General features: G+C 53.2%; 4 protein-coding genes across 4 annotated transcripts; 2 read left to right on the forward strand and 2 right to left on the reverse strand.

Annotated features, from left to right (window-relative positions):
• Window positions 1-674: 674 nt before the first annotated feature.
• ColSpa_00134 (mating-type M-specific polypeptide Mc) lies at window positions 675-1,997 on the reverse strand (the record flags this gene model as incomplete). The annotated part of the gene is made up of 2 exons (XM_049266346.1): window positions 675-1,916; window positions 1,974-1,997. 2 exons carry the CDS (start codon window positions 1,995-1,997, stop codon window positions 675-677), a joined length of 1,266 nt encoding a protein of 421 aa, XP_049122303.1.
• A 6,279-nt stretch (window positions 1,998-8,276) lies between these two features.
• On the reverse strand, window positions 8,277-10,762 carry ColSpa_00135 (reticulocyte-binding protein 2 a; the record flags this gene model as incomplete). Its single annotated transcript, XM_049266347.1, has 4 exons — window positions 8,277-10,061; window positions 10,114-10,381; window positions 10,441-10,535; window positions 10,598-10,762. 4 exons carry the CDS (start codon window positions 10,760-10,762, stop codon window positions 8,277-8,279), a joined length of 2,313 nt encoding a protein of 770 aa, XP_049122304.1.
• Window positions 10,763-13,176: 2,414 nt separating this feature from the next.
• On the forward strand, window positions 13,177-19,707 carry ColSpa_00136 (calcium-channel protein cch1; the record flags this gene model as incomplete). Its single annotated transcript, XM_049266348.1, has 6 exons — window positions 13,177-14,739; window positions 14,795-17,179; window positions 17,236-19,007; window positions 19,058-19,147; window positions 19,206-19,355; window positions 19,461-19,707. The coding sequence occupies 6 exons, from the start codon at window positions 13,177-13,179 to the stop codon at window positions 19,705-19,707; spliced, it is 6,207 nt and encodes a 2,068-aa protein (XP_049122305.1).
• Window positions 19,708-24,371: 4,664 nt separating this feature from the next.
• Window positions 24,372-24,659, forward strand: ColSpa_00137 (uncharacterized protein; the record flags this gene model as incomplete). Its single annotated transcript, XM_049266349.1, has 1 exon — window positions 24,372-24,659. The coding sequence occupies one exon, from the start codon at window positions 24,372-24,374 to the stop codon at window positions 24,657-24,659; it is 288 nt and encodes a 95-aa protein (XP_049122306.1).
• Between the last annotated feature and the right edge of the window lie 841 nt (window positions 24,660-25,500).

The following is a 25,500-nucleotide window of genomic DNA, read 5'->3' on the forward strand; positions in this document are numbered from 1 at the left end:
TGTGAGGTAAGCTACTATGGAATTGGTGTTACAATAACACCAATTGAGCGCCGTGAATGTCCGGATTCATTTATCCAACGCCGCTGCATTGCAACCAACCAAGCACAACCAACCAACCCCCCCGCTCTCTAGGACTTGACAGCAGAACATAACCGAGTCAAGAGTTTAGCCCTCGTTCCCAGAGTCGCATTGGCCGTTCCTTCATGCGGCGCCGAGCCGATTGCGCGGTTCGTCCCTGTCTTCGCTTGTTTCCCTGGTTTACTTCACTACAACTTCATGCTCCGAAAGCCAAACCTGTTATATCTACTCCCACAACAGCGCTGGTTTTAACACTCGCTGAACAAGCCAATCACCAAGAACACGTGATTCCAGGCACAGTTGATTAACTTCGTATAAGTAGACTTGCTTCTATTGTCGAGAGGATTTGGCTCCTAAGTCTTCTCTGCCCGACGTCGGACAGGATGGCACATCTGCTTCTTCATCCATCTACTGACCCACCGTCCGCCCGTCCGGTCTCAATAATTGTATTCATCTCCAGTCTCAACAAAATCAGAACCAAACGAAGAATTCCGCCAACGTTCTACAGAACCTATTACTCCTGACTCCCGTATTCAATAACATAGCGTGGGGCAAATCTCAGAGCAAATCCGAAATCGAGCCGCCTTGGGTGTCCCTCACTCTGGGTCTATCCAGTTATTGAAGTGGCTGCCCTCAAGTTCCTCCACCCTCCAGCTGCTTTCCTGTCCCCTCAGGATCTGAAGCTGGGGATCGTGCATGAGATTCTCGTCGTAACCAGACAAGCCGTCGAGGAGGTCCTGTCTCCCGTCGCCGAAACCGAGAGGATTCGTCCATCTCGGCTCCAGCATGGGATCACCGTATGGGTCTCCATACGGATGACCTCCGTGGCCCATTAAGCCCGGATCAATCATCGGCTCGAGACCATCATGATGCGACATGGGTCCATACTGGCCCATTCCATCGTAACGATTGTCCATCGACGCTGCCGCATAACCCATCGCTGGTGATGGCGTCTTTCGGATCAGCACGTCCTCAACGAAACCGGTTGCGTCCTGCCGCTGATGGACGCTTTGCTGGTAATACTGGCCACCTCCGAGACCATTCTGACTATATGGAGCCGGCAAGGGCTTTCCTGGGTTGCTGTAGTGGTACATGGACTGCGTCTGCACACCGAGACCCATCGGGCTGGTCTGGAGCGGTGGGTAGTTGTGGAAGATGGATGCCGGTGCCTCATTTCTGCCGTGTGCAGGCTTTCTCAGCTGCCTGCTCCTTGAGCTTGCTCGGCTGTGACCCCACTCCATATCGTCCAAGTCACCCTGATCCGACTCTTCTTCTTCCCTCGCCTTGGGTCTCGGTTTTGACGGCGTAAACTTGTACCCTGGGTGTGCTTTCTGGTGATTCGCTCGCTCTTCCTTGGCCCAATCGTTGAACTGATCACGAATATGTTCGGGCTCCAGGGGCCAGCCGCTGCCGCAGACCTGGGACACCACTTGGTGGTTATTCTGTGTGCAGAGGCCTTTGGCAAGATTCTGGTAGGCCTTGCGGTAAAGCATGAAGGCGTTCATCGGCCGCTTGATCCTGCCGGGTGTTTTGCTCTCCTCCACCTCCTTCATTCGTACCTCTGCAGACCGTTGAACGTAAGCACCAATGTCTGCCACTGGAATGTGCGGTTGTTCCTTGGCCAACTCGCTCAGAGGTTTGGTCACGCCATCGACCTTTTTGGACGACTTGGCTCTCTCTTTCTTCTTTCTGGGCGTTGACTTCTCGATACGGTTTGCCCGAGCCGCGAGCGGCTTGATTGTCGATGATCCCTTGTGGATGCTGAGTCCACTGCGAGTGGTTAACACATCTGACGCCCGCGAAGGTGTAGGCGGTGATGTGTCCGGGGTACTGTATGGCTATGCGGGAAATTTGTGAGTGGCCGTTCCATCATCAAGTCTCAGGAGGTTGCTTACCTGATGACTCAGTTCTCCAGACATTGGCCCATATATGGAGCCAGCGCTTGTGTCATAGCCATGGTGGTAGGACTGTAGCACCACGTAAGTTGGAGCTCATGCGCACGAGGATCCGGTTCAATGAGGGATTTCTTACCATCTGACTATCATTTGCGCGGTGCGAGTATGGGGAGTGGTGATCGTAAGGCATACCTTGTTGAGGTCCAGGTGTGCCGTATCGAGAAGGAGTCTGCAAGCCTCCCATATCATTCGGGTGCAAGTGATCTCTTGGGTAAGATGTGGATCCGTTCGGGCGTATCAAGTGATGCAGTCCGTTTGGGTAGATATCATCGTTTGAGGAAGCTGGGGACGGAGGGCCGTTATGTTCCATTCCCAGGACCTGATGACACTTAACTTGTGTCTGAAGTTCTCAGTCGCCAGACGTAAACCGGTGTGACTGACGGGGGAAATGATAGCGACGAGGGCGAAGCAGAAACAGTCCAACAGGTTGTCAATGCAGCCTGGATCGTCGACCGTGCAGGTTGGTTGGGATCTCTGCTTTTTTTTCTCTCTTCCTTTTTTCGTTTTTGGTTTTATTGGCGCTTGTCTCGGTATTTGTGGATGAATAAGGTAGACGTTGAGTTATGGGCCAGTGATGGTATTCGATGGTGGCACAAGCCTAGGCCTAAGCCAGGCGATGATTGTGTATGGCAACGGCCACAGGCTTTCGGGGTCGTTGAATGCTTAAGTGAAGGGAACAAGCAGAAGCTGCGGAATGGCAAAAAGCTTGAAAGAGGCAGCTGCACCCGCGGATTATCTACATTCAGTAGATGTTGGGTAGCCGATGGTGGTGGTGGTGGCCAGGGGTGGTGTGTGCATGAGAGAGAGGGAGAGGGCAGGTTGTGAGAAGGAAAGGAAGAGGAGTGGCAGTCCTAGTGACCAGAGTAAGAGGCGGTGGCGGACACGCAGAAGGACAGGCAGAGGGCTCTTGATCTTGCTATCCAGAAAGTATCCGAGGTGCTCTCTCTCTCTCTTTCTCTCTCTCTCTTACTCACTCTATATCTGTGTCCCGTATGCCTGTTGCAGTCGCAGCTGCAGGTATGCAATGTGGTGCAGTGAAGTGCTGCAAGGACCAGGAAGGGTCGGGAAGGGGACGAGTGAACGAGGTTGCAAGCAGCCGAAGAGCAGGGATCAGCGGTGACCTGGGACCGTTCCCCTGGGATATGGGTTGCAATGACAATGTCCAGCTGGGAGGGCCAGATGGGCTTGCCAAGGGGGCGGCGATATGTTGTTGGCCAAGCACAAGAAGCTCTATGAATAGCTTCCGGTCCCCTTCTTCGTCTGTCACGATAGGCGAGAAAGGCAGTTGAATGTGCAGCTTTGACGATACTGGCGATATTCTTTCCTGTTGCTTTGGTTGCACTTATTGCCATCCAAGTTGTCGTCCAGAGGGCTTGGTTCTTGTCGTTCGGCCTCCCTTTTCTCTGTTTTTCTCTCGATCGTGCTGGTTGTGCTTCTGGCTCTCCCTTCTTTCCACTCGGGAACGTAATGTTGAATGGGACAAATATCCTTTCTTCTACCTTTCTGCTTTCTTGGTCTTCCTTTGGGTGTGGTCACTTCGATCATGCACACGCCTGGCGGGAGGGCGATGGTGTTGCAGAGCAAAAGATGGGCTCGAGCTGGGTTGAGTTGACAACGTGAGGCAAGGATGAGTTGAGTTGGTAAGAGAGAAGGTGGCAGATGGGAACCTGAGAGTCTGAGCCTGGATCTCAGGTGGATGTGATGGTATCCTTAGTGGTGGTTAAAGAAAATCAGAGGCAGGCGATGAAAGCCAAGGGGGTATCGCCTTTGTCACCAAGAGGAAGGGGAATCCATTCATTCAACTTTTGGATAACGGGGGAGGGGCGAGATGGGAGTGAAAGAAAAGCGTCCGGCCGGGCTGGGTGGTTTTATGTGTACATGTTACGCATGTGCATCTTGCAATATGGGCCCTTCTGCTTCTTTTGCCTTAGTCTCCCTTCGATGCCGTCGCTGGCTTCTCTGCGTCCGAAAGAGCATCTAGCTGATTGCCGCATTCGGACACAGGTTTGAAAGCGGCGCCGGGCGGCCGTACACCATCTTTACCAAGGCCTCTCTACCGCTAGCTGACGACTCATATGCTGACCTTGCTGTTATGTCTGGTTGGCCGCCTTTGGTTAGAGCGAGCGAGGAGCCCGACGTTGATGCTCAGTGCTGGACTCTGCCGCTGCTGGACCGACCGGCCGATGGATGGATGCCGTCTGCTGTCATGGCCACAATCTGTGCCAGGTGGCCAATGACCATTGTTATGCCATATAATTATCCTGCTGCTTGGCGTGTACACGAGACCGGCGGCTGTTCAGGTAGGCAACAGAATCGCACACGCACACTCCCATACTCACCTACCCATACACAGAGCCGCCAGCGGACAGAGGGAGGGAACGAGGGAGAAGGAACACATGGAGTTGCTTGCTAACAACCGATAGAGCATTTGGAGCAAATATTCAAACCGTTGACTGGTCGAGAGATCTGCCAGTGTGACGATGCTTGCTGCCGCAATGACAACGTAGGGGGGGGGGGGGGGGGGGGGGGTTCGTTGCATGTGCTTCTTTTGGGTTTGATAGCAGCCCCACGCCCAGATGAGGACAAGATGTGCCGGGTCCCCTTGACGGACCGCATCACTCTCTTTCGACATGGATTCGTGTTTCTCTTCTATCTATCTACCAAATTCATCGTCCCCCACTGGTTCACGCTAGTAGCCGGATAATTGGATATCTTTTCAATCAAGTGAGGACGAGAGCACAATATTAGGTAGCCTGAATGCTGTGTTTCCTCCTTGTCTCTCACCCTGCCCATGTCTCTCTTATTTGTAAATACTGATCCCTAAGGTTTTGGCAATGTCTATTCTCTCGTTATTCCTTCTCGGTCCACCCCTTCCCACGGTTAAGCCACGCCTCGTCTCGTCACTTGTCTGTGCACGTCTTCCGTCTTCCTTTAATGCCCGAGACGCATGGGGTTATTTTATTATTTCCTTTTCATGTTATTCAGAACAAACAGTGACGGAAGGAAAGGCACAGGGCAAAACGGCAAAGCAGAGGATATTGAAATAGGTGGGGGAAGACCCACACCAAAGCAAGGAGCCATGACATATGTCGAGAGCAAGGCCGAGGTCAAGCGCCTGATTCGATAATGGGGTGGGATAGCAGTAAGAGTAGTAGCCGAAGAAGAAACGGCAGGAAAAGGTAAGCCAAAGAAGGAGGAGAAAAAAAGAAAGAAGATGAAGGAGTCGGGTTGAGGGGACTGACGCGTGGGTAGCTAGAACCTCCCCTTCGCAGTGAGCTGGAATGTTTGTTTGCTCGCCCTGCTGCCGGAATCGTTGGTGGCGTCTTCCGTGATTGGCCTTTCCCAGAAACAGACCGTGGCGCATTCCACATCTCTTGTCCTTTGACTCTGGTCCTGACAGGGTGTATGAGATGCGGGGATCGGTGGATGTCTCTCTAGTGCTGTCGCTGCTGGTGCTCATATTTCCCTTCGTCGTCTCATATCTCCAATGTCGTCCCATCCCGTCCCGTCTCTGGTTATCCTCTCGGCCACTTTCAAAGTTGACGACATTCAAACTCAATGCCCGTTCTGTATCTTGGCCAAGTATTCATGAGCTGCCATACTCGGCCCTTCTCTGCATGTCAGCCAAACTTGTCCAAAGTTGTAGGCTTGTCAAATTACCCAAACCAACAGGTCGCACTGCAAACATTGCACGCATTACCTTACCGTTCATCCGGGATTTACCAGAGTGACCTTCCAGCGCCCTCACAAGACACCCTGGCCTCTGCTCCTAGGCCCTGATGCCTTTCGTGAATGCAGCAGGCTTTTTGAATGTTTCCTATTCAAAGCCACATGAATGGGAAACAGTGTCGAATCATCGCCTCGGCGCCTAAGCTTTCTCAGGCACAAACAACACCCAGCACGCAGCAGATTACCAGGGTCTGAACTTGATCTTACGTGAATCATCTACTACCTTTCGTAGCGCTTTTCACATACAATCTCACCCAATGGCCATCTCTCCAAGCTGTAAGTGCTGTTTGGTTTCGTTCTTTCGCGACCGCAGCCTCCAGCCCAGACCCAGGTCTAGGAATAATAACCGAGCGAGAGGGTACCATCAAATTTCACTGGCAGATTTTGCAGATGTGGGTGCGAAGACGAGCAAATCCTACCAGAAAGTTGAGTCTTCGGACCATACGGATAGCCCGTCGCCGTCTTACGCTGTAGCTGCATAGGGAGAGTACGGGAGAGCTGCCTCCCAGTCCAGCTCAGTCCAGTCCAGTCCAGCTCAGTCAGCCTCGTACCATACTCTCTAGCCCTAGTCCAGCTTTATCCATCTTCAGCATAAGTCGTGCTTCGGAACGCCACAGGAAGTCGCCCAAGACGTCCCGCATGCCGTGTCGTCTGCACACCCTCCGGCCCGCTCTCACCTCACTCGTCCGTCGCCCTGCGCTTGCGGCTTACTTCTGCAAGATGGACTACGCCACGTCTTCGTCCGTGCCACTTAGCTCTTGATCTGACACTAGAGCTGGTTCAGATATTCCCCTAGTCAGCTTCCTAGTGCCTGGCCCTAACTCTCTACGGCGCCTCCGTTCGCTTTCTTCGCTCCACACGCACAAATACACACGCAGGGCAGCGACGACGTGGCGGCATTGGTTGTTTGCTGGCGACTGAATCCTCAGCTCCACGCCTGCGCGAAATGAGATAGATGGCTTCGAGGCAGAACATGCATGACCTCCCACCAAGCCCTGCCTCTGAGCCCTCATCTCCTGCCACCGCATACATATGCCCATCAACTCACGTTCCATTCATGCAAGGCACCAGTTCTTGCAGCAGCCATGCGTACATCAGTCTGTAACGGCCATCCACCCGGCCTTTTGACCCGACAAACCCGACACTTGACACCTCAATGACACTTGCTGGGGGATGTTCAGGTATTGGCCATCGTCTCCTCCGCCACCGTCGTCGCTGCTGCCGCCGACCTCCGCTGCCCCCGCTAGACCGTGTTGGTGTTTACCTCAGGCTCAAGGCGACCGAATGTTGTTCCGACATCAAACAAGTCCATGTCTATGTCAACATGTTCCGTTCTGGGCCGGTGCCGCGCCACGCCCAGCCTCCACACCCCCTCCCGCAAGGACATGCATAGACAGGCGTGCAGTCATCTCTCCTCCCGTTTGGTCCTCATCTCAAGCCTTGCATGGGCAAAGCAGGCCAAATATGCGCTGCGTTTCGCGAAATGAGCCCCGACTGCTTTCAGGTGTTGTTGAATTTGCAATTGCCAAGACCCCAAGCTAGTGGGTATGTACTCTATCAATGACAACCGGCGGGCACGGCCGGATGAGGCCTGTCATGAAACGATAGTGGCAGCGTGCCGTTGGTGACGTTCCTCATCTTCGTAACCGTCGCGTCGATGAAGTCGTCCAAAGTCTCTGCAAGGGAGACATCCTTGGGACCCCTGAACATGAAATGTCACGAACTTGATCTAGCTGAGCCTGTGTGTACGGCCAGGCAAGCAATCCGATCCATGTCTTTTCCTTCTCATTACCGTCATCAGCGTGCGAAACATGAGGCAATCGCTGAAACCCCTCTTGCCAAAACCCACGCTTCAGCGTGTCTTAAGCTTAGGCCATTGGTTCGTGGAGATAATGGCCAGGGCGACAACTCACATCGACTTCTCTCATCCCTCTACCCATGAGCCCGTCATGGCAGCCAATTGGCATGTGAACGCCGATACAAACTATGCGGCCAGCCCTGTTGCAGCCAGGTTTATTCTCGCCGAAGGCGGGACACTACCGAGACATGCGACAGCAGGTTTGGATCCTGTTAATCTCACAAACAGATCATATACACGGCCAGAATTGCCTCGTTTGTGACGGTGTGTGCTGGCTCTGCATGCGTGCAGTCTCGCACTGTTAATGGCTGCAACACTTCCAGCAAATATCCCTCGTGGCAGCGCACCTATCATTATCCCCTCGGGTCTCCTGAAAAGAAAAAGAAATTTCCCCCATCAATGGCCAGTTGACGTAGAAGGTCTATGCCGCGTAGACTCAGGCGTGTACATCTTCTAGTCATTACTAGTCTAAGTCGTTCATCGTACAATTATCCATACATATCCAAGAGCATCATGCACGGGCTGTTGAGAGACTTTCTTGTGAATGTCAAGCCCACAGGACAGTGACCCTCTCATTGCAATTCCCAGGCAATACCTTTGCGGCAGCCCTAGAAAATGTCGATTGCAATTCCGAGCCCCTGGATTACCGTTACGCCTCAGATCGCTCCAGGGCTTGTCCTTGATGGTTGCGGTCTTCGAACAGGCTCAGTGGGCTTGATCGGCGGCGTCAAGATTTGTTGCCGCGGGGATGGTGAAAGTGTCGCCACAGGCGGCAGGACAGCCGGTAGAGCAGGGGTCTTGACGCTGGGTGGCTGTGGACGTGGCATGGGAGGAGAATGTTTGATTGGGGATAGACCGCCCTCTGGAGCTGGCAGCGTGAAAGATGAGTGTGCTGAGCCGGGAATGCCATGCTCTCGGCTGATGATGGGCGTGGCCATCAAACTTGAGTTTCCGTACCTGGGTGATGTAGGGTCCGTGGGGCCAGGCGTCTTTTCGACACGGGTCGGGCTTGACGGCACCTTGTCGCCATCGTTCGTGGGCGCCCTGATACCGTTGGAAAGCTGTTGAGATCTACCGTGGTCTTCACCGTTCTCGCCCTTTGGGGTTGTCGGCCTGGGGCTGCTCTCGCTGGCTAGCCGTGTTCCATTCATTTTGCCCAGGGGCCCAGAGGAGCCAGCAACAAAAGAAAGATCGTTCGGAGTCCCGTTCCCTTTCTTCAGAAGATTCGAACCAGCAGGTTCCGTCGGTGGGTGAACCTCTGCTATAGCTTGATCATACCCTGGCCTACCAGTTTCGAGCGCTTGACCTGCCATTGCTTTCACAGCTGGACTTTCCACTGCCAGCCCTGATGATGCTGGACGGGAGTTGCTTTCACCAAGGGGGCGATTCGAAGGCGAGGACAACGCGTCGGCTGAACGATGAACCTTGAGCTTGATGGTGGTCTTGGGCCTCGCCGCCGCCGCCTCAACCTCACGCCGCTTGCAGGACTGGCATATCAAATGGAACTCTGGTTTCTCAGCCTCATTCTCGCTTATGCCGAGACACTTGCTGTGTTGCCAGACGTTGCACTTCTCGCACGCCACACTATGTGTGCCATCGTCAACTTGGCCGTAGACACCGCATATGCAGTCAAAGATCCAGTCGTCCTCTTCATCTTCAAGCTCTTCAAGTGCGCGCTTGTTTTTCTCAATCTCAGCTTGCAGCCGCCGTTCTGATATGCGGCCCGAACCACTGCGGTTGTCCTCTGACAACTGGGAGAGCTCGCGTTCGTGTTGTAAACGGCGTGTTTCTCGATCTTGGAGTCGCTTTTCTCGGGACATCAGTCTCGAGTCCCGCTCCTTCTCAAGTTTGGCCCGTTGCTGCTCTTCCTTCTTTGCAGCTGCTCGTTGAGCCTGCATGAGTTTTGCCTCTTCTTGAGCCTTTTCCTCTTGCTTCTGCTGCTCAGCCTTGTTCGCAATTCGGCTGGATCGCTTCGCATTCGCCATCTTAGCCAGATTCAGGAGCTCCCTCTCCCGCTGTTGCTCCTTGCGTTTTCTCGATTCCTCCTGCTTTTCTAGAATGGGAAGCAGGTGCTCCTGGAGCTGATCTCGAAGAATCTTTTCGTTGTCGTCCTTGGTCTTGTGGAACGAAGCGATGATGCCCTGTACATCCTCCAAGCTCACGGCGAGGCATTCCCACTTCATGCCGCCAAGACCATCATCTTCTGGTGCTGTAGAAGCAACTTCATCAGCCGGCTCGTTGACAGAATGCTCTGCTTCACCTGTGCCGTTTGTTCCAGAGACGCGTCGTCTCTTGTTCGATCGGGAACCGTACTTGGTTACTTTTGACTTCTTCTTGGGTGTCGCCGGCTTGGGGGGTGGCTCGGTCATACGGTAGACTCTGTTGTCATCAAGGACGAAGTACGTTCGGTCGTCCTTGTCCCAGCCAATGGGTTCTATCCTCTATTCAGAAATATCAGAAAACCGCTTTCGATTCAACGAATCCTGTACTTACCCAGCTCGCTTGGTCAACGTCCTTCTGCTCCTCCATCTTCTCTCTGATGCGCTCAGGGCGGACCATGATCCATTGTGTCATTTGTTGGAGGATTTGGATCTGTGATGGGTCAGTGGCGCACACAGACTTCAAGCTTCCAATGAATAGTACCTTGGTCAGTACATCGAAATCTGCAAATTTGGCCGCAGTCTCTTCTGTTCCGAATGGATTCTTCTCAGGAGCCCTTGCCAAATATTGCCGCCGCGTGTACTCATCGAACAGCTCGTGCCTGAAACGTCTTAGTAATTGGGATGAATGTGTGTACGAGGGTCCCGCTTGACAACATACGTTAAACCGCGATGCGAAGAGATAAACTTCAGCAAAGCAAGTCCTATGTCCTGAAGGACGGGTGCATTCGGCTTCAGGCATTCGGCCTCAATATCCTGAAAGAGATCCCGTCAGTAAATGAGGGCGCCAGCAAAACAAAAATAGGGGAACTGCTCACCTCTGTATCCAGGTTGTCATCGATCTTGACGACTTTGCCGAATAGGTAGATCCACTGACACAGGTTGGCGAATTGCCATTGGTTTCGAATGCGATGAAGCAGCGATGGCTCATCGTGGGTGGCATCTTCAGCCTCCTGCAATGTCCGTTTGCGCGAGGACACCATGGTTGTAGTTGCGATATATTGGGGGCACTCAAGAAGGTAAAGCGACAAGCCGATGGAGGCAAGGGCTCAGGGGGGCAGTCTCGTCAGTCAGACGTCGCCGGCAGCGGCGGTGGATCTCGTGTGGTTCGTTCTGAACAGCCGCGTCATTGACACTGTCGTCGCGGAGGAAGACGGCCGGTGAGGCTGCGAGACGAAGGTCTCGTAGCAGAAGGATTGGAAGGGAGCAGGCGGTCGGTCTGCAGCAGGCCAAGGCAGATGTTCAAGTCGAGCTGTACAGGTCGCACTCGGGAGGTGAGACGAGAGTCGGAAGAAAATAAAAATAGTCGAACTCAACGTCGAAGGGCAAAGGGTCGAAGGTAGTAGTGGCTAAAGATGGAATAAAGTCGATTGGTGAGACGCAATGGAAGTTTGCTACCAGGGCGTCGTGGGATTGATCGTAGTGCAAGAAAAGGTAAAGCAGTGTCAAAAGGTACGTAGCGGATGTAATCCAATAACCTTCAGCGTGGACGGGCATTGGCTCCGGCTATCAATGCACCTTGATCTTACCAGAACTGGACGCGTTTTGGGCCGCGGCGTCTGCGTGTGGGCGTCTGACTGGCGGGTGGCATCGAAAACGGGCCCGTGCTGCACGCGCCGCGCTAGAAAAGCGTGGACCGGTTGGATTACATAAGGCAGTATTTCCCGAAAGTGTAGAGTGGGCGGGGCACCCGACGGGACCCGTGAACGGAGAAAATGCCGGGATTTGGGAGGAGAGACTCCGAAAAACCCGGCCCTTTTCTGCAATGGGGTTGCTGCTGCTGTTGTTGTTGCTTGGTTTTCGTTGCTCTCCTCTGACTCGCTCTCCGCCCTCATAGGTGCCAGCCGATAGTTGTCGTCAAACGAGAAATCCGACACTTTGAAGTGCAATGCACGCGTAAAGTTGTCATGGTACTACACTACAATCACATAGTGTTTGATCCCAAGTTAGCCAACCACTTCAGTTGACCGGTGTAAGATACAGGGTGAGGCCGATCTTTGATGGAGACTTCCAGAAAAACAGAAAGTAATTACGTAGTCGGCTTCCCAGGGACAGAATGATGTATCCGACGCGGGCTGGGCGTCTGTTGGGTTGCGTGCTCTCTGGGTATTCTGCCTCTAATTCATAGGCTCTTCGGTTATTGGATCCGTCTGGAGAAGATGAGATGGAGAACACTAAACCCCTAAAAGTCTGCTGCAGTCATCCCCAAAAGGCTGCCCTGAATTGGCACGGGCCATTGGCTTGTCGTTCCCCTGCCTGCCCAACAGCTAGGAAACAACAACTGTCTTCTGTAAGTTTTGTGGCTTACGTACGAGCCTGCGGCATGCCGTTCATGCGTGTGCCGTTCTTCCATACCACCCTATGTAGGCTGCCGTCTCATCCCCGTCCCGTCGTCTCAGCCCAGGAAAAACGCCAGGGAATGCCAGGGGACATTTCTCCACAGCCCGCTTGGCCCGGCAGGACACACACAGCCAAAGACAGGGGTCCCTCTGAGCCTGGCAGTTTCGAGACTGGGTGGAGACAGTGAAACACGCTTCCATTACACACTGTCAGTGGACCTGCCGGGCCCTGATGTCAGCTCCTACTCTTGGACCACTGTCCCATCATTACCGTGCTTGCGGAGTAGGGCCGCTGCTCTTAGTGCCGGTGCTAGTGCTGCCCTGCCGCCTCAACAGCCCTGGAGTCTGAAACTGGAAATAGAACCTCTCCGATTGCCCTATGGAGGCCCCCATCTCTAAGTTACTGTACAGTGCTAATATGATCCCACACCGTAAATACTAGCCATGGATGGTCAAGTCAGCCTCCCTCTGTGCCTCTCAGCTGGCCGCGGACATCAATACGAAGACTCAATTGCCAGCATTGCCGGTACGCTTTCTCCCATCACATCGCTCTTTTCCGCACCTCAACCCCCCGGACTGACCAGGACGGTAATCGCAAACACTTTGCCCCGCCCATTCCAGAAACACGGCACCCAGACCGATTTGCTTTGGTGGCGTTCGAGTTTACATCCATCACTGACCGCTGTCTCTGTCGACGACTTGTCATCACCAAAACCTTCGACTCTTCTCTCGTTGCACGAGGGGGCTGATACTCTCCATACACACGGTCTGCTACGCCAAACGATCGGCGCCGGCCTCATCCCGAGCAGTGCGATCCCCGAACCGAACCCGTTCCTTCGCATACCACAAGAGCTCTGCGCCTCGACATGCGCGCAATCGTGTTTCTTCGATAATCTTGGTTGGACATGCGATCCGTGTTTTTCGCTGCTCTTCGACCGGTATAGAGCCAACCACGTACCCGCTCGCGTGCCCCGGCCCTGGTCGTTCCTCCCACCCACCGTATATTTTAGACGGAAATAGAAGCAGCAGTTTTGACGTTGGCTCGAACCTCGGCCTCGATGCAGAACAACACACCATACTCTTACGAGATGAGTTCGCGGCAGGACGAGTACTCAGGTTCCGACAGGGAGCGTCTGCAGGCAGACTCCCAAACCGAATCCCAGCGCGGCCGGGCAGGCCACCCGTCGTCGACAGCACCGCAGACGCAAACCTCTGCCAACGGACTTGGCCTTTCAACATACTGGGAGCAACCCTATGCGCAGTCCAACAGCTCTGGTGGTCCCGAATCCCCGATTGACCCTTCGGCACTGCAATTCGCCCTTCCGCCGGATATCAACCAACCCCCACCGATACCGCGCTTGAACTCACCGTCTCTTGACTCTCTCGACCGGCCATCGCCGTACTTCGACGAGGCCACGAACCCGGACTACTACGAGGATAGGGTGCCGCTCACCTCTAGAGCACAGCCCATATCTGGGTCGCTCAGCGCAGACATAGGGGAGGCTCAACGGAGAGACAGCTTTCAGACCGTATCCGACATCGACAACACCCCTTCAAGAACGCGAGATGCCAGATCGCTCGGCTACAATTTGGAACCTGGTGGTCGGCGCCCGAGTTATGGAGCAACACTCAGTCCTGGCGGGGAGCGTAGGCGCTCTCGCTCGCCCTCCACTGCCGGCGCACTCTACAGAGCAGGCTCAATCATGCGAGCCATGTCGCAGCGTGTCGTCAACATCAGCGGTGAGGGTGAGCTCGTGGACCATAGGTTATCAAGGAGCCGCTCTCCGTCGCCGGCGTCAGATCGTCGCCAGCAGCTACACAACTCTGCTCAGATGTTCACCGATCCTTCTTACCACTCTCATGCCTCCCATGTCCCCGAGAAGGCCCCCGAGCCGGAGAACGTATTCGCTGACCCCCCACCACCTATTCAGCCACGAGTGCCAATGGAGAATCCGCTGAAGGGGAAGTCATTGGGCATCTTCCCTCCTGACCACCCGATCCGAACCAAGCTCTGCGATCTTCTAGTGCATCCTTTCACTGAGCCCTTCATTCTCGTACTCATCATACTACAAGCCATCCTCCTGGCCATAGAATCAGCACCAGATGTCTTTATTCATCCACGGCCCGCAACATGGGGAGTCACATGGATTGACTGGGCAATGCTAGTTCTCTTCATCATCTTCACCCTTGAGTTGATCGCCCGCATATTGGTCTCAGGCTTCCTGTTGAATGCCTCGGAGTACAGCACCATTGATCGCCAGAAGGGCGTACGAGCGGCGGTTGTCGACCAGTATAGGAACATCTTCCAACCTCAGCGACAGAAGTCCGTTAAGGCTCCGCGACAAATCCATCTTGGCCCCTCTGCCTTTCAGCGATCATTCACTATCATGCAAGGCCAAACACTACCCCAGACGGTCGAGGAGCAGCAGAGGTTCCAGCTCGCCCGCAGAGCGTTTCTGCGACACTCTTTCAACCGACTGGATTTCCTTGCCGTGGTCGCCTACTGGATCTCCTTCGCGCTTAGAATCACCGGAATTGAAAGCGAGAAACATTTATACGTATTCCGGATGATTGCCTGCTTGCGCATCTTGAGATTGCTGGCTTTAACTAATGGAACGGCGGTGAGGACCTCAGTGCCCCCTATCCAAACATGGTTTTTACTAATGTCCCTGCTAGATAATTCTGAGAAGTCTAAAGAAGGCAGCGCCGCTGCTTGTCCGAGTAGCTTTCCTCATCGCCTTCTTTTGGATTTTGTTTGCCATCATAGGAGTGCAAAGCTTCAAAGCTAGTTTGAGTCGCCAGTGTGTTTGGCTTGACCCGACAGACCCAACCAACAAGGAGAAGTCATTCACGAATGAAATGCAATTCTGCGGGGGTTACCTCGATAACGTGACGGGGAAAAGCATGCCTTGGGTTCTCATGTCAGACGACAATGTCCTGGACAATTTCAGAAACGGGAGCAAAACTGGCAAAGGCTTCCTTTGCCCCCGTGGCTCGATTTGCCTACAACAAGGCAACCCATACAACGGCACAGTCAGCTTCGACAACATTGCCCAATCGCTGGAGATGGTTTTTGTTATCATCAGTTCCAACACTTTCAGCGATGTCATGTACTACACGACCAACTCCGACTACCTGCCTGCCGCTCTCTTCTTCGGCGCGGGCATCATGATCCTTATGTTGTGGCTCGTGAACTTGCTTATTGCTGTTATTACATCCTCTTTCCAGGTTATTAGGGAAGAGAGCAGGGCGAGTGCGTTTACAGCGACAGAGGAGCCGCTGATATCCGAATCCGTGGATGAACCACCCCCAAAAGTGTCTTCGCTGCAGCGAATATGTGACAAGACATCGGTAATCTGGAATGCTCTCATTGCTTTCGGCTTGTTGGCTCAATGCTTCAGGAGCTCCAGAATGTCGGATAGTCGTGGACGTTTTATTGACTCTGTCGAAGTTGCTGTCACACTCTTGTTGGATGTTGAGATTATCCTCCGCATTGCTGCTGGCTGGCGCACTTTCCACAGGAGCAAACGCAATCTCATCGACCTGGGTCTCGCGGTGATCACAACTATCATTCTAATACCGACAATCCGCAACTCCGGAGAGACCTACGCCTGGTTGACGGTCTTCCAGATTGTGCGAGTCTACCGCCTCGTTTTGGCTGTGCCGATGACCAGGAAGCTGATTGTCATGGTCCTTGGAAATTCCAACGGTATTGCGAACCTGATGCTTTTTGTGTTTCTCATTGCGTTTCTCATGGCCATTCTCGCAGCTCAACTTTTCAGGGGCGAAATACCGAAGCATAACGACGATGGCGACCTCAATGAGGTCTCCTTCTTCACCATCTATAACTCATTTCTCGGCATGTATCAGATCTTGTCGAGCGAGAACTGGACCGGGATACTTTACAACGTTACTTCTCATATGAATGAACACGACACGGGCTGGATTGGCGCAGTTTTCTTGGTTGGCTGGTTCATTTTGTCATTCTTGATTCTCGTCAACATGTTCATTGCTGTCATCCAAGAAAACTTTGACGTATCAGAAGACGAGAAGCGCCTCGAGCAGGTCAAGGCTTTCCTACAAAGGAAAGAATTGGGCAAATCATCCAGCAGCCTTACTTTGTCAAACATCTTTACTTTTGGCAAAGCGAGACGGAGAAAAGACCCCCTGGATTACGGACCTGCCATGATGGAAATGCTTCTGAAGGACGCTGTGGTTCACGAGTTTCTTGACGACGCCGCCGACGTACCGCAGGACAGTCCTAACGAAGAACAGTCGCCTACAAGAGCTCAAACCCACCATGTCGGCGAAGTCAGACCTGGCTTCTTGTCGTCCATGTGGGGGAAGTTCAAGTCAGCGTTCAGCAGCAAAGACCCAAACCCGTTTTACTCGAACATCCGCTTCGACGGACCAAACGACACTCTTGACCCCCGCCAAATGGCACGACAAGCCGTATCGGCTACGTCTGCACGCAAGAAAGCCCAGCGTGATTATCTTGCGAGGCACCCCAACTACAACAACTCCCTGTTCGTTTTCACACCTAATAACCCTATTCGGCGGTTCTGCCAACGAATCGTGGGGCCGGGCAGAGGAAATGAGCGGTTTGAGGGCGTCGAGCCGAATAAGATTGCCTGGTACGCTTCTTCTGCGTTCATTTACGCGTGTATCGTCGCCATGGTCGTCATTGCATGTGTCACAACACCACTTTACCAGAAGCAATATCAGGCAGATCACCCCGAGTTCAGCATAACATTTTGGTATGTCTGGACAGATCTGGCTTTCGCCATTGTCTTCTCAGTTGAAGCTGTTATCAAGGTCATCGCCGATGGCTTCTTCTTCACGCCCAACGCCTACTACCGCAGCTCGTGGGGCTTCATTGACGGCATCGTCCTCATCACCTTGCTGGTCAATGTCGGCACTCTGCTCGCTAACGATGGCGCTGTTTCTAGAGCCATCGGAGCTTTCAAGGCGCTTCGTGCTCTGCGCCTGCTCAATGTCAGTGACAGCGCCAGGGACACTTTCCACTCGCTCATCATTGTGGGCGGCTGGAAGATCCTTAGTGTAAGTTGCAAACTTTGTTGTGTAGCATGTGGGCTTGTCTCTAATCTCACTCACAGGCTGCATTTGTCTCTATATCGCTGCTGATCCCCTTCGCTATATATGGGCTCAACCTCTTCAACGGCCAAATGGTGTCCTGCAACGATGGCGACGACTCAATCGTGCGCATTTCCGACTGCTTTGGCGAGTACAACAGTACACCCTTCAATGATGACTGGCCAATGTTGGCGCCTCGCGTTCCAGCCAACGCCTATTTCAGCTTCGATGACTTTGCGTCTTCCCTGTTCATTCTCTTCCAGATCGTCAGCCAGGAAGGATGGACTGATGTCATGTTTGCTGCGCAGGCAGTTACGGGGCGTGGACTCCAACCAAAGGAACTTAACCGCCAGGGTAACGCTATGTTCTTTGTTGTATTCAACCTGTTGGCCACCGTTTTCGTCCTCACGCTGTTCATCTCAGTCTTCATGCGCAACTACACTGAGCAGACGGGTGTCGCCTTTCTGACCGCGGAGCAGAGATCTTGGCTCGAATTGCGGAAGCTGTTGCGACAAATTTCTCCGTCTAAAAGCTCCTACAACGAGTCAGAAAAGACGTGGAAGAAGTGGTGCCATAAGCGGGCCATCGAAAAAAGGGGTAAATGGTACACAGCTGTTACCTATGTCTTGATCTGCCATCTGCTGCTGCTTCTCCTCGAATACCACGGCGAGCCGCAGTGGTGGACAGACTCCCGAGACGGAATTTTCTTGGCATTCACCCTCGTCTACATGGCTAACATCACAATCCGCATCACCGGTCTTGGCTGGGCGCGTTTTCGGAGGAGCTCTTGGGACTTATACTCGCTGGTGGTCGTCACGGGCGCGTTCGTCTCTACGTCTGTTCTCATCATCAGTAGAACCAGCGACACCTATGTGCAGCTTCACAAGTTTTTCCTTGTCGCCATCCTTTTGCTGCTCATTCCCCGCAACGACGCCCTGGATCAGCTTTTCAAGACAGCCGCGGCTAGTTTGACGACGATTGGCAATTTGCTCGCTACCTGGCTCGTCTTTTTTCTCGTATTTGCCATCGCCCTGACGCAAGCATTCAGCCTGACACGCTTCGGCGAGAACGAGGAAGCCAACATCAACTTCCGCAGCGTGCCCAATGCACTGATTCTGCTGTTCCGAATGAGTTGCGGTGAAGGCTGGAACCAGGTCATGGAGGACTACGCTACCATTGAGCCTCCGCTGTGCGTTGACAATCCCGACTTCTTCGACAGTGACTGCGGCAGCAAGCCCTGGGCTCGCTTCCTGTTCGTTGCGTGGAATATCTTGAGCATGTACATCTTTGTCAATCTCTTTGTGTCTCTCATTTATGAGAGTTTCAGTTACGTCTACCAACGGTCTAGTGGACTGGCAGCTGTGGACCGTGACGAGATTCGGCGCTTCAAGGAAGCCTGGCGAAGCGTCGATCCCGCCGGAACCGGGTTCATCAGCAAGGAAGCGTTTCCAAGGCTCCTGGGAGAACTTTCCGGGGTCTTCGAGATGCGCATCTACGATGCCGATGACTCGGTGAGGCAAATTCTGGAAGATGTTCGCAACGATGCCGCAACATCAGGAGCACGCCACATGTCCATTGCTTCTGCGAGCAACTACAGCACCGGCGTTGACATTCAACGTCTCAACAGACGACTGGCTCAGATTGACGTTGTCAAGGTCCGCGAGCGCCGTCGACGGTTCAACATTTTCTTCGAGGAAGTCATGGTTTCCGCGGATCCTGATAAGGGAATCTCCTTTACTTCCGTTCTCATGATCCTAGCTCACTACAACATCATCAATGATAGCAAGAGTTTGAAGTAAGTCTTCATGTTGCACTTGACGAATAGCTCCACTAACGAGTTCGCAGGTTAGAAGAGTTCTTGCGAAGACGTGCCAGACTTCAGAGGGTGGAAGAAGAAGTTCGTCGCCGAGTCGTACTTGGCTTCTTTGACACTTTGTAGGTTCTTTCAGGCAGACACGGCGCATGAACCGATGACTGACATACTTTCCTCCAGGTATTGGACACGCAAGTTCAAGAAGCATGTCGACATGAGGAAGTCGGCGAGAATGACGGCTATCCCCCAACTTGACATTCCTCATATTCTCGTAGACGATGACGAGCTTCGACGCAAGTCTTCGCCGGTGGCAGGAACCGGCCAGACACGGTCAGCGTTGCTGACGGTGGATGATGCTAACAAATCACTTCACAAGAGTTGGTCGGGACCGGGACTGTCGGACATGCCATCTGACGACTATCAACACCCTCTCAGTCTGGCAAGGTCCGGCCCAACAACACCGGGCCACCAATCAACACATTCCGCCTTCAGCTTCGAGTTGCAAGAGGGAGGGCAGACTTCGGCCCAGAGCAGTCGGCGGGGCAGTGCTGTCAGTCCAGTACAGAGCCCCGTCAGCCCTGCACAAGTCAACAACATGCTGGATGACTCCATCTGGCTCGAGAGTATTCGGAGAACTGCAACAGTCCGAAAATCGGTCCGAAAGTCCGATTGGGGTAGATAAACGCGCCAAGACGTTGTGCGTTGTGTGATTTTTATTCTGCAAGCGACGGCGTTTGGGTTCAAGAGCGAGTATCATAGAATCTGGGCACAGCGCCTGGACTATTTTTGTTCCATGGCAGGCATGAGCCCAAAGGACTTTCACCCCCCTTTTTTCCTGGCTGGTAGATAGATAGAGAGAAGCCTATAGGGCCACGGCTCTGGTTACTTGCCACTCTGTGGCGAGACATCTTTAGGGCGATACTGTAGACTAGAACATAATAATGACAAGGACACCGACAGCAAAAGACCGCTTGTCAAAGGTGCGTGTAGGGTGTTGGATGCCTAAGAAACAAGTGTATAGAATCAATTGGGTCATCATGAATCACTGACGTTACCTTGCATCAGTCGCTCGATCCGTCATGGGTTTGTACTCGGATCAAGCAATCATCCAACACCGCTTAGACGTTGCGATCGGACATCGAGGCTTGTGGTATTAAAAGAGCAGTTATTTGTTCGTCTAATAATCAAATAGAAATAATGAAACTTCCCATCCCTATATCTCTTTTGTCAGGTGTTGCAGAGACCACGATAGTCCTTTTCCCCCCTCATCTTTGGTCAACTCGAGACGAGAAAAGGCAAGCCGAGGTACAAAGCCTCCCGCATCATACTCTCAGAATCGAGAGGACCTGCACGCTTTGTCCGGTGTTCTCGAGACCTCGTCCGTACTTCCTAGACAGTAACTTTTTCTTGGCAGCCGCCAAAGAGAGGTAAAAAGCTGGTGCATAACCCGAGTATCAGAGCAAGCACAGCCTCTGCGAGGAAAATCAAGGTCCTGGTAGAGACGTTTGTGAAAAAGCCAAGACATATCAGGGGGAGGAAGCGGAAGCGTGTCTGCGATTTCAAGCTTTGGGGCCGCGTCGGTAGCATTTGCAAGTATCTGAGAGGTTCTCCTCGCTCTTGTTCTTGTCGCCCCTAATTTTTAATTTTTTTATCCTCAAACAAAGGAGAAAAAGGTGGGCGGGCAGATGAACTCTTCTTCTTAAGTGGTATTCGCAAGTGTCGCTCCAAGCCAGGGACACGCTTGATTCTCGAAGTCGTGTTGGCGATGGGGAGAGCGGTACCGCCTTTGGCTCCCACTCTTTCATGGCTCGGGAAATTTCCCTCCCACTACATTGTTTTACTTCATCTTTGCTTATGCCTTCCCTTATCTTGGGAATCGATGGTGGAAGATGAGATGGGACGACCCATGAGGAGGAACAGGCAGACATCGGTGTCGTCGTTCTTCCGGCCTGGCCTTCGGAGAATTGTTGAAGTCCAGTCCAATCAGACATGTGCTCGTATTTCATGGCCCTCGTCTTGTCTCGTCCGGTGTATGTCCCGGTCTGGTCTGGTCTAGTCTGGTCTTGTCCGCGTCTCGTCCTCGCTCGGCTCTTCCTCGTTTCACTCTCACGAATGTTTCAACATGCCCCTCCTTTTCCGTGTTCCAGCAGGGGGTGGGAGGCATCAAGGAGACAAGAGTCTACCAGCACTTTCACGCTCTGCTGGCATGGCGAGTTGGGAGGATATGGATGGGAGAGAGTCTTGTTTCCAGTGTTGGCGGGTGCCCCTTGTTCCCCTGTTGCTTCATGACATCCTTCCCTTTGTGTGTCAGTGGGATCGACACAAGCCCTGCGGCATAGAGGGCACATGGGCCACTATCGACGGAATATCAGTTGGCGATGCGACAGTGAAAGATGATCAAGAGGATAGGGACCCAAGAACCCTTGATCTGGGGCGAGTTTGATGTGTGTGACGGTGTTTGTGATTCAGATAGCTTTGGGGAAGGGGCGCTAGCATCGTGGCTGCGGTACACCACCAACGCGGCCCGTAGTTGAAGATGGAAGTGGAAGTGGAAGTGGCTGAGGAAAATGGCCTTTCCGAGGTTGCATGACCGGACCGCCTATGTCTCCAACTGCTACACTCAAACACACAGTCGATAATCTATTCTATTCTCATATCTAGTGTACCGTTGGGGCGTGCCATGTTGATTTCACCTCTCATTTACAGCATTATGGAAGATGGGCCATGAATAGATGGGCAATGTCTCCCGTAGATGAGCAGGCCATTATTTTCGGCATGTTGCAAACGAGCGCTCGCCTCCAGGGCAGGCCCCGGCTTAGCCTCGTCGATGAGGGTTTGCCTTTTCTTGTCTTTCCTTTCCAGAAGGCTTCGATTCCCACATCACGGGCTCTTTTTCGGATCAGAGGAGCCAAGAGGGCCCAAGGGAAGACTTGCTGGTGCGAGCAAGTGGCACGAGCGCCGCGCTATGGGCCGCGTAGGGCACATTATGCGTACCCATCGTCGGTCCCCCTTCCCCTTAGTCAGGACACCATGGGCATGCGCATCCAACCAACTACCCATGGTTTTCACTTGGTTGCGCTTTGCCAAGGGGTTGCGTAGGTTTATTAGCGAGTGCGTGGATGGGTGGCCAAGCTACTCAGTGCAGATAGTATGTGGCGAAGTCGTCTTCATCGACAAATGTCGAGTCCACGTACCGAAGACAAGTCCAGTTACAGAAGCGCCATGTTGCCCAAGGGACAAAAGTGTTGACGAGAGCATAGTCACGCACATGAGATGAAATAGTGAGTAGGGACTGGAGAGGATGGAGAGAGAAGATGCAGAACACGCCGGGTAAGAGACTAGTGGGCACTTGTAAGGGCCCGGCAGAGCCGTCAGCGTCGGCCACGAAGCATGACATCGGCAATTTCGCTGGCGGGTGCTCTTGAAACAGCCGTGTGTTCTTTGTCTGCATCGCTAAGGGCATGTCGCGCCGTCTGTGGTTGGCGGTTACCCCTGACGGCCACCCATTGTAGTGTACCTGTTAATGCGCAGCCCGTATCTTATCGGGCTGTCGTCCCGCACCAGGAACGCCATGTATGTATCTTTACACCAGAGCAAGCAAGCCAAGATACCCAAGATACGTCGAGGTGAGTGGCAGCTCTGTGCGTCAACAGGCCTTTTGGCAGTGGTAAGCAAAGACAAGCCAAGCCGAGGTGGCGGCCCCGTACCGGTCCGTATCCTGCGCATACTTTTCCCGCAGGAACGGTACCTCCTAGGATACATCCAGAGAACGGATCCCTGGTACCGTCGCTACCTTGGGCCTGTCCCTGCCTTCTCCCCCACCCCAACGACGATCACACAATGCAGCCGTTGGGGGCTGACGGAGCTTGAGGCTGCTACAGACCTCAGACTGCCCTGCACCGGCTCCTGGACGCCACTTTTCAGTTTCTCTTTCTTCTGCCTCCCAGCTCTCGCATTGCCATCGATGCTCTGTATGTCGTCTTCTACGCTGCACATTCTCTGTGTACGTCTCCTTGCCTCTCCGCCATGTCTCTTAGGGGCATACTCGGCCATCTTATGTTTATGTTCAAGGCGACGCCTCGCCCACGGTCTTTGAGCCTTCGTAAGGTAGCGATCCGTTGAAGACAGAGGCCGCGTTGTTTCCAAGGCAAGGAGGATGAGGTAAGGTTCTATCCAGGGGGGAAAGCCAAGGAATGGACAGACTGGACGCCCGATTTGGTCTCCTCGTCGACGCTAATTCCATGTCTCTGTCTATCTTCCCTCTGCGTCCCTCACAACCAGACATATCTACCACCGTAATCTTGTCCGATGTGTCTCATTCCTTGGCTCCGTGCTTCCCGTTCTTGCCTTGGTCACTTGCAATAGATTTCTTTTCACTCCATTTCGGGTTTTCTCAAAAAGATACGTGCAGCACAAAGAACAAACTCCTGCGTCGTCTGAACAACACGCCATCCATCCCTTGAACACACACACCCCTCCCCCCAAAAAAAGGTTGCCATCTGCCTCACGCTATCAAATGTCCCTGCTTTTCTCGTCAGACCATCTCGAAGACGTCTCTTCCTCCGCCGCCGCCGCATTGCTCGTTACCCCCAAAAAGGGCAGCGTCCTGAGGGCTCCTCTCGCATTGATGCCGTCTGCGTCACACCCCTGAAGTACGAACCCGCTTCTCCATACTGCCTCTTAACCCTCCACATCCTCCCTCACTCCCCTGTCCTCGACCTTCCACCTCCTCACCCATTCCTTTCCCTTTCTGTCCACCTCCCGCACCCCCTTGTTCGCTCTCTGCCACTTCGCTTCGCCTGCGATTGAATCCGTACCAGGGTGCCTATTTGCTCGTCATTGCCAGGCTACTGCTTGTTAGTGTTGCAGCTGCTGCTGGGCTACACTCTACGCTACTGACTAGCCTGTTCATTCTCCCCTCTCAACCCTCCGGACTCTCCAAGACTTGATATAATCCAACCCATTCCCACCCTCAACTCCCACTTGCACACGCGACTTAATTCACTCACCCTCCTTTCTCTTATTCAGTTTATCCTCATTGGACTCGGCCCTCCCCGGTGGTTGACTCCTGTTCATTCCATGCTCCTTTCGTGGAACCAGCTGTCCTGCCTAAACTCTTCAGTTATCGTCATTCGTTCGTCCACCTTTACAACTTAGGCTGCGCCTCTCCATACAACCACAAACCCCCACAAGCAACATCTCCAGGCGCTTCCTCGTCGGTCGAATTATTACCTTCTCTCTCTCTCTCTCTCTCTCTCTCTCTCAATACGACAATATTCAGAGAATCACCGCCTCACCTACCAAAACATCAACGAGCCGAAACCCTCGAACAACAACTCGCCCATTATGCAGTCCTCCCGCTTCCAGTCCATCACCTCTCGCTTCTCTCCGAGCACACTGCGCACTACCTTCCGCCGCTCGTCATCCGCCTCCTCCCGTGCCAGCAGCGACCGGGGCTCATACGCCACCACCTCGTCATCTCCTGTAAGCACCATCAACAGCATCGTCTTCCGTCAGCCCTCGATGCTTGACCTCGAAGAAGAGCGCAAGAGCTTCGGTAGTGAGCTTAGCATCCTCGAGCCGCGCCCCGTTGTCTACTTCGGCAGCGTCGAGGAGCGTATCGGATCACTGTAGAAGCCAATACTCTTTGGCATGTGTCACAAACGCAGGAGATGACGGGATACGAAATGGATCATGTTTACGAGTCTTCGAGCTCTTGGTTTTGGTTTTGGCTTTGATTAGACTGGGTTTTGGACGGGAATGCTTGATAACAGACACAAGCGGCGTATCTTGGAGTTGTGGTTTGAATTCGGACGGGCTTACTGGAGCCGGAATGTTGGTTCAGGGCCTAGAACAGGCGTACTGAGAGAGAGGAAGAATGACATAGCCTGGCCTACCAGGGGCAATGTCGATGCTGATGTTGTGATTCGCCAACGTACGACTCATACAAAAGTCGGCTACAAAAGCTATGCTATATATATATATTTCCAATTCAAGACAGCCTTGAACGAACTTGTGTGTCAGATGGATACCGTTGGTGAACATAAATGGCGCACGTCACCTTACTGTCTGTTACTACTCAAGTCGAGGTATGGCAACTGTGATGAGCTGTTGGTCTTGTAGTGTGAATACACCCCCGGCTATCCTTGCTCTGAATCGCCACGACCAGTGACTGAGGCATTGGCATCTCAGTCACTACAGCTTCACAAGCCACTTGCTGGCTAGATCTCAACCGCAATGGACAAGTCGATGGCAACCAAACTACCAAGCGCCCTTGACCGCATCGGTTCGACCAGAAACGCCACGAAGATAATATTCGCGCTCAACGTTAGCCCGGGCAACGCATGAGACTACCTGACTCATAACGATCCATCGGCCCAGCATTAGCCCGAAACAGGCCTAAGTCGTTTCCCTCAGACGACTCTCCAATGCATTTGGGGAAGTAGATCAATCGGATCCAAACCAAATACCAAAC

This window comes from Colletotrichum spaethianum (assembly GCF_022836535.1).
Source record: "Colletotrichum spaethianum MAFF 239500 DNA, contig01, whole genome shotgun sequence".
Lineage (NCBI taxonomy): Eukaryota > Fungi > Ascomycota > Sordariomycetes > Glomerellales > Glomerellaceae > Colletotrichum > Colletotrichum spaethianum.